Source organism: Salvia hispanica, chromosome 2 (assembly GCF_029641045.1).
Source record: "Salvia hispanica isolate PSC_SH4W2 chromosome 2, Shi_PSC_v1, whole genome shotgun sequence".
NCBI lineage: Eukaryota > Viridiplantae > Streptophyta > Magnoliopsida > Lamiales > Lamiaceae > Salvia > Salvia hispanica.
In genome coordinates, this window is record NC_142693.1 from 44,449,091 (window position 1) to 44,457,611 (window position 8,521).

The following is an 8,521-nucleotide window of genomic DNA, read 5'->3' on the forward strand; positions in this document are numbered from 1 at the left end:
TGGTGGTGAGATAAAAGAATTTGGAAACCATCTTGATAGGCAATGAACAGTTTCAATAAGACCCTACTCCACATGTACATCTATCAACTAATATATAATAATCAAACCTTAATGATCAATTGATAGATGATTTAAATATACAAAATAGGAGAAAACTTGGAGTAGAATTAGCATCATTTGATTCACATCAGTACTACACATACAAACAATTCATTCACTACCCACCTTAACATATCCATACTAAATACTAGTACCTAACTGTCACTGGACCTTGTTCTAAGATATCACAAAATATGAAAGGTCTAACCATCGAGGTGATTTTATTTCTTTGGATCACAGTTCCACACTAACATGGAAGTGGATACCATCTGACGGAACAAGGTTAAAGGTGCACCGGTCCCCTGTTCCTAGGTCGTTATCACGAACGAAAGTCTTCCAACCACCATGAATGGCATATCCAATGCTCTTTTTGGCTATAAGCACATCCCATGTGCGGTGGTGCACGGTAAGGCACGCCTTACACTTGTCACCATCCATTGATATGTTAGCATTCCAAAATTCAGTTGGTATATTCTGTGGCCATGAAGATGGAAGGTGTCAACTAAGGTAATAGAACAAAACAATATCTGAAATAGTAGCTAACAATAGAGTATCTAACACGCACAAGATGTTGTTTTATCGGATACCCCCCTAGAACGATGGTAAATGATGGTTGTGTGACAATTTCGGTTATCTCGGCATCAAGGCCTGGACCGGACAGTGAATCGATTTCAGACAGTGAATCTAACCATCCGTCAGACGAATCCACATCCACTTGGTCGTCATTTGGTGTCATTGAGAGACCCCCAACTACAATAGAATTCTTTGTTACTATACAACTATAAAATATTACATTAATAAAACCATCAACACTTACTCTCGAGATCACTACGAGGTGGGCATCCACTCGTAAATAGAAATCGCTTCACATAAAATAGTCCATCGCCCGTGTGAGTGAATGTGAGCCATTCTCCATTCGAAACATGATTGTTGTACACAAACTCAGACCACCCCTCGCCAAAGTACCAACCACCAGGCCTTTTTGCTATAGCTACTTCTGTTTTCTGGAAATTTGGCATTGCGAGTAAACATTGCTCAGGGATTGTGTTGCCGTGCTCCGACACAAACTCGGGAGGTATGCGCTAGAAATTTTATGTACAAGGGTTAATTGAAATGATCTAAAATTCCAAATCTTTTTGGATTTAACTTCACAAATGTAACGCAGGTATGTACAGCTTAGACTCACCAAACTGTTCGAGTGTTGGATCGATTAAAACAATTTGAAAAACTGGGGGAGCAAATTGTATTCTTTGAAATAAATTCTGGCACCATATCATCGGGGATTAGTCACTCTCAAATATTACGAAGTACACTGGCTTAAAAACAAGTGGTGTAACCACTTTTACGAATACATGAAAGCTAATGAGTAACATACCTCTTGTCATTCATGTTGGGATCGACAGCCATGTCAACTTACTCAACAGAGATGGAGAATGTGGATATGTGTTTAAGGCAGTTTTGGTTCAGTGGGAAGACATTATGGAGTTAATGCAAAGCCACCAACTTCATCAACCAAATTAATAGCATCTAGTCAATGTTAATGTGGTTGAGCACGTTTCCATTTACTTCATTCGGCTGTGAATAGTAATGAATGACAAACTAGCCAATAGAATACACACAGCTGCATGAGGTCTTCTCAGATGATATTAATGTTGGTAGTTTGATGTCAATCACATTAGATGCATTCAAATTTTTGTTTATAAAATATACAAGCCAACCGCTCTGCATTCCACTTGCAAATAGAACCTCCGAAAATACCATAATCTTTACTGCAAACATGAATATCCCACCCCAATCAAAATTCCTCTACGAAGGAAAATGGTCCCCGTTGGTGGACAATATCCTTGTTGATACTATAATTCGTTTAAAAAATATGACGGCTTGGACTCTGCTAGAATTCCCCTCCTACTTCTTGCTTACGGCAGCAAAGGAGATTCACACCAAAACTTCGGTGCATTTCACTGAAGTTGAAGTCGAGCTCACTGATCGTGTGGGAAAGCTTCATATGAGGTATCGGACATTCAAGGAACTTGTCGCGGTAGATGGCGTCCAGTGGGATATGCCTACAAAGTACGTCAGTGTCGAAGATTGGCTCTGGAAGAGAATATGCAAGGTAAGTATGAAACGGTTTGTTATATGTAGCTCAGCCCATGTTGCACCAGAATGTATACTACTATTTCTCGCGTTTGCTCATATCTTCTCATTTGTTGTTTAGGAAAACAGCTTAGCCGCTGCGTACTACTACAACGATGAGCCTCTCCATAAGAAGCTTGCATGTTTGTTTGGCATTGACGACATTAAGCTTGAGTCAGAAGAAGAAGTGATTGTCATCTCTGAGACTACGGAGAAGATTTCGATTGACGAGGGTCCGCGTTATGATGCGGGTGAAGACAACGAGGAAGTCAACTCTCCCTTTGTCATTCCGCCAACGAACGTCCGCCGCAAGCTTTTCGTAGAGACAGAGGATCCTGACGATAGACAGTCTACAACGGAGAAATGCATCGTCTTTGTTGATGTCGGAGAGGATGTCCAGGTAATTACTAGGGTTGACAAGGGTAGGAAGTTAACTAAAAAGCTACGGACCAAGCCGGACAGTGCAGGGCCGTCGGCATTCTCTCCGCGTGGGAGCTCATGTGCCTCCAACTCGCCCATAGGGTCGACCGCACGCCTCCACAAATGATGACAGCACCGGGGGTGAGGGGAGATAGTGGGCGGTCCTCGTAGGTTGATGCATTAAATATTCATGTAGAAGGGGAAGGGGTCTTGGCCAATATGACCATTTTTTTGGTAATTAGATGACTCCCGGATTCATATATTTGCTCTAGTTTGTTATGCATCTGTTTGTAAGCGTCCTTATAGCCTAGTTTCTTATGTTTTGGCTATGTAATTTGGGCTATCACCATAATATGACATTAGTTTCCAGAGTGTATTATGGTAACTAACAAGTGTTAATGTGGTATGCAATATTTGTAGTATGACCAAATGTTACTCTGAAAGATATGTCCATACAAATTGATTATAGATGGAATCCCAAATGCATACAGATGATAGTTATATTATGCATCCATAATGCATGATTCAACTGAACCAAGCAACAAAAGTCACAAGAGATGTCTCAAAATAACAACTGCGATACCTAAAGGGGATAGTGGCTCACCCAAAAAAGATCAGGCCATGCCATCATATACTATGGCTATGTATAAGGCCGCACCATACGATAAACTACTTCAGAATGCAATACTTACATTCAAAACATAAAAATCCAATAACGATGAATTTAGTCTGTGAACTTTAGGGTTTATAAGTAGAAAATTGTTTCTAATGTTAAAAATCCAATTACATTAACTAATACTAATATTTTTAGGGTGTGATTGGTTCGATGAAATGGTTTTATTGAGTTATAAATAACACGTTTTTCCCATGACTAGGGATAGCAATTCTTGTAAATTGTTGTTTGGTAGAGGATGCTTATACAAGTACTCCATTGTTTAATATGATTTACATGTTGTAGACCAACATTATATTACATTATATGATGACTAAAATAGCCTTACTTTTGGGAAGGAAATGACAGCAACACCATCCATCATTCTTGACAGCAAGCAAAACTCGTTTATGAATGTGCACAACCCAAATCCCCACTTTCTCATTTTTTAAGCTCAAATATCAAATTACAGAATGAAGGCTGAATTGAATAAGTTAAAACAACGACGCATCTTCTTCCCAAACTTCTCTTCCGTAAATTCTCAGCTCTCCTTTTTCTTTGTTCCAAATTTCCTATCGAAATCATATTTGCTTCTCTTCTTCACCAAATTGAGTCTCTTCCTTCTTTCTCTAAATTTTAGTTTCATTGTCTTCTTTGCTTCTCTTCCTTGGAGAAGGCTGCCGTGGGGTCGGAGGCAGGGCTTTTGAGCGTCGGCGGGCTGAGTAGTGGCAGAAAAATTGGAGGGCAAATTAGGTATAAAGCTTGCTATCAGATTTTCTGCAAAGTAGAGAAAACCTTATACCACAAAATTCCTCAGATAGTGTTTTGCCACAATGGATAGTTACGCAAACATTAATGAAATCCGGCAATTTTATTCTGGGTCCTCTGAAAAATTCAAGAGGTACCAAATGTGGGAGAATGAGGTCGCACAGTACATTTTTCGGCCTTTTATGGTTTTTACCCCCTACCAATCACACCCTTACTGTTCTTTTTTCACATGTCTCTTATTTATCAGATAATATTAACGTCGTGCAATGCACCATCCAATTTATTTTCATCATACTAAATTCATATTCTCGCTTAATTAATTAAATTAAAAAGAATTTCTTTATCTAATTAAAATAAGAAAAAATGTCATAAGTAGTAAAAAAATATACTCCTTCTGTTCTATTAAAGAAGACACATTTTCACTTTCAATTTGTCCCAACTAAGATGACCTACTACTTAAAAAATAAAAATAGAAAAACACATTTGTCTCTAATTCACACGTCCATATTCTCTCCACTTAACACATAAAATAAAATTGCATAAAATCTGTGTTAAAATAAAATTGCATAAAATCTTGTGTTGTCTAAAAAAATGGTCATCTTCCTTATAATGGAAAAAGTATATAATAATTAATTAAAAAGTATATAATAAAATCTTGTGTTGTCTAAAAAAAATGGTCTATCTCTCCACAGTCCTTCACTTAAATTCCATCTCCCCCTTCACTATTCACCCTACAACTCATCATCTCTCCATCACCTATTATCTTCACAATTCATGGATCAAACTATTTTATTTCTTTTTTTTTTTCTAACTAATTATAATTTAATATTATATTATAATCCTAAAAATGACATTTAAACTAAAAAATTTGAAAATTACATATTTGAAATCCTAAAATTATACTCTTTTCGTCTCACTGAAGACGATGCACTTTTCCTTTTGGTTTGTCCCAACTAAGATGACTCATTACTAAAAATGGAAACATCATTATTTGTACTTTATATCTCTCTTACTTTACTATCTTCGCATAACACAAAAAATAAAATTGCGTAGAATCCCTTGCTGCCCAAGAAAGAGGTCATCTTCCTTGAAACGAAAGGAGTAATTTATTATAAGCAATAAAATACAACATCCTAAAATTGAATCAGTAGAATAAGTAATCAATAGATTTTTAATGGAAAATTATCTGCCACTGTTGAAAGTTAAACCAGAAAAATACTGCGGAAGATCGGCTACTAGTTGCTAAAGTCGTAGCCTCGTAGCCGACGAAGGCGACGGAATCGCGAGTTGATTCCCAACGTTATAAGAACTCGCAAAATGATGTTGGCGCACTCTACCGTCTAAAACATCGTTGAAGCAGTCAGGGTGGTTTAGCAAGTTGATGTTATTGTTTGATTGCGGGACCCTGAAAATGCATTCAAATCAGTAGGCGGTAGTCGACGACCGTATCTAGCACAACCCATCATTCAACTAAATCATAACACTCACATTCTATTAATAAAACTAATACTCCCTCCATCCCTCTGTAGTAGAAGCGTTTCTTTCCGACACGGAATTTAAGAAATTGTGTTAAAAGTGAGTTAAGTAAATGAAGAATAAGTAGAAAAGGAAAAAGGTAGAGAGATGAAGAAAGAATAACGTAAGAGAGAAGAAAAGTTGGTGCTTTATACCAAAATAGGAAATGACTCAGCTACAGTGGGACAACCAAAAAAGGAATACGACTCAGCTACAAAGGGACGGGGAAAGTACATAAAAATGGGGCCCACACTTCTAACTCACTCTTTATTTTTTTTCATAAAGTCAAATAATTTTTAAAAACTCAAAATAGGACTATAAATGGTGGACGTAGCGAGTAACGAAATTATGGTCAAGTAATTTCCACATGATGAATATATGAACAAAATTTAGTGGGAGAATGAAAATTTGGTATGAATTTTATTTTATAAATAAGATATTTATAGAATGAAAATTTGGTATGATAAAAAAGACAAAATAAACAGTGAAAATAATATTTGAGGAAGTGAGAATTTATTTTTTTAGTTTTTGCCGATTTAAAAAGAAAATTACAACAGTCAAACATGAAGCCACTCGCGAGCCGACGAATGGGTGTCGCATGAATGGGCTCATTGGGCTGCCCGGTGCGGTGACCCGTCACAGTCCCATCCCAGCGGGACTGGCTAACACCATATCGGGCCAACTGTCGTGGATGCTCTCAGTTGGGAGGTAAAGCCACTCTTATTTCTCTCAGTTGGGTTGTAAAGCCAAACAGGGTATATCAGTCTCATTTCACATTATTTCATCAAACAAAAAATTGAATACTTTGGATTCCATTTGACTGAAGCATTATCGAAAAAATTGTCGTGTTAAATCTCGGGCGCAGCACATGCCGCTGCCGCTGCCGCTGCCTCTCGCTCGCCTAACCTTCAATCAGTTGGCAAACAATACTTTTAGCAAGGCCAAAGGACTGTCTTTGTCAATGGTCACTGCTTCTTCCGGTGGCGGCGGCGCATTCACCACGCTCAAAGAGAGAGTCTCTTTTGATAAAGAAATCAAGAAAAGCAAATTCATCGCCATCGCCGCCCCTATCTCTGATGAGCGCTCCGCTTTCTCCTTTCTTTCCGAGGTCAATTTCACCAAACCCCCTTTTCTTCATTTTCATTTTCAATTTCAATTTCAATTTTAATTTCAATCGCCTTATGCCATTTTGTGGGATTTGCTTATCAGGTTCGTGAATCCCGTGCTACTCACAATTGCTGGGCTTACAAGGTCTCATTTTGCTTTATGCTTTTCATCATCGCCGCAATTTTATGTATTTTTAGCTTCGCTTTCTCAAAATTGAGCTTTTTTGGGGAGATGTTTCTCTTCCTTAACTAAGAATGATGACAGTCTACATTTTGGCTATGAAATTCACAGTACAAATGACATTAAGGATACAAAATGTAGCTCATTTGTGTTGGAATCTTGGAAATCTGATAGTACATGGTTTTAGATTGGAGATCAGTTTCGGAGTAACGATGACGGTGAACCATCTGGAACAGCCGGCAAGCCAATACAATCGGCAATTGAGTCTTCCGGGATAGATAGAGTTATGGTGGTTGTTATCAGGTTATGTCCGTGTATTATCGTGACATGTCTATGTTTATATGCATTATATTGAAAAATGTACCATGAAACAGTGATTGCACGTAGTTTCCAGCAATCACAAGCTTGTGTTATGGTCGGGAATATGTTCGTGTGGTCTACTTTACAAACATTGCCGTATCTACTCGAATGCTCTAGTTTTGTAATTCACTGTACCGTTGCTGAATTGATATGTTTCTCTTTGGTTAGGTCCTTTGGAGGAATCAAACTTGGCACTGGAGGATTAGTTAGAGCTTATGGAGGAGTAGCTGCAGAGTGCTTAAAAAATGGCCAAACTTGTCTTGTGAAATCCAAAGTAATATAATCCTAAGTCTCCCTTTCTATTCAAGTTCTCCCAATGAATTTCCTCTACACTCATGAAATTTGATTACACCCTTTTACAGATTCATGCTTGTAATTTTGTGTATTTCATATAGGCTGTGATTGATTGAAGTTTCTTGTTTTTCTTGGCTGTAGGTTCCTATGGGTTTGGAGGTCACGTTTGATCTTTTGGGAGTTCTATACCACCAAGTAAGTTGAAATTATTGAATACATAATACTAATTTCTTTTTAAATTATATGGTCTTATTTTCCCATTGACATGAATGAGATTAGTTGGATTTTGTAGTGATTAAAATAAAAACTATAAACACCTAAATTTGTTTATATAATAGCGTTAATATCCCGAATGAGTAAAAGCTAAATTGTTCCGAATGCTAACTTCCTCAATCATAATGAAAATGAGATTACTGAGTTGCTGCTGCTCAAGTTAGTCAAGTACTATTAGTGACTGTTTGAGCATCCTTGTTAATGTGCAGCTTCAGTCTTTTCAAGCTGAGGACATCAAGCAGGATTATGATACAGGAAAAGATAATGTTACAATGGTCACTTTCAAAGTTGATTTTGATAAGGTAGAAAGTTTGGAAGAAGCTCTAAAGTCTAATTGTAGCCGTGATATTGTGTTCTACCGGCGCTGAACCCTACTTCCTGCTTAATGATCTCCTCACAGTAACTGAAGATCATTCAGTATAATTAAAAAAAAAATTATTTTCTGGACAACACTATAAATTTCCATGTAAGTATTTTTCTGAAATGAATAAAATGTGTTTAGGTTATTTGTATTGATTTGCCTTGCAAATTAGAATGTTTTTTAGTCGGGAGGGTTGGCATTGGTGGGCAGTGGTCTGCATTAGGTGGCACGCAGCCCAGCTTGCATCAAGGCTTGAGAGTGAGACCACCATGGCCAAAGATACAAGCAGGTGAGTGTTGCAGGCTGCCATTGATGAATAGCTTTGAGTTGTGATACTGATGAGATTTGAATATTGATTT

The 8,521-nt window shown here is 37.6% G+C and overlaps 2 protein-coding genes across 2 annotated transcripts; one reads left to right on the plus strand and one right to left on the minus strand.

Moving 5' to 3' along the window:
- Positions 1-333: 333 nt before the first annotated feature.
- Positions 334-1,506, minus strand: LOC148932490 (B3 domain-containing protein At5g18000-like). The gene is made up of 5 exons (XM_089065124.1): positions 1,475-1,506; positions 1,286-1,289; positions 917-1,181; positions 659-849; positions 334-573 (listed from the first exon to the last, which is right to left on the minus strand). The coding sequence occupies exons 1-5, from the start codon at positions 1,504-1,506 to the stop codon at positions 334-336; spliced, it is 732 nt and encodes a 243-aa protein (XP_088921250.1).
- A 4,841-nt stretch (positions 1,507-6,347) lies between these two features.
- LOC148932491 (ribosomal protein S5 domain protein) lies at positions 6,348-8,313 on the plus strand. Its single transcript, XM_089065834.1, has 6 exons — positions 6,348-6,695; positions 6,797-6,838; positions 7,062-7,177; positions 7,403-7,508; positions 7,670-7,723; positions 8,011-8,313. Exons 1-6 carry the CDS (start codon positions 6,456-6,458, stop codon positions 8,167-8,169), a joined length of 717 nt encoding a protein of 238 aa, XP_088921960.1. The 5' UTR covers positions 6,348-6,455; the 3' UTR covers positions 8,170-8,313.
- Positions 8,314-8,521: the final 208 nt, after the last annotated feature.

Excerpts from the sequence above, each read along its gene's own strand:
- LOC148932490 (XM_089065124.1), bottom strand. The coding sequence starts at position 1,506 with ATGGCTGTCGATCCCAACATGAATGACAAGAG. Across the intron at positions 850-916 it reads ACCTCGTAGTGATCTCGAGA|TTGGGGGTCTCTCAATGACA; the intron begins GTAAGTGTTGAT and ends ATTCTATTGTAG. Across the intron at positions 574-658 it reads TAAAACAACATCTTGTGCGT|AATATACCAACTGAATTTTG; the intron begins GTTAGATACTCT and ends TCATGGCCACAG.
- LOC148932491 (XM_089065834.1), top strand. The coding sequence starts at position 6,456 with ATGCCGCTGCCGCTGCCGCTGCCTCTCGCTCGCCTAACCTTCAATCAG. Across the intron at positions 6,839-7,061 it reads ACAATTGCTGGGCTTACAAG|ATTGGAGATCAGTTTCGGAG; the intron begins GTCTCATTTTGC and ends ACATGGTTTTAG. Across the intron at positions 7,724-8,010 it reads TGGGAGTTCTATACCACCAA|CTTCAGTCTTTTCAAGCTGA; the intron begins GTAAGTTGAAAT and ends GTTAATGTGCAG.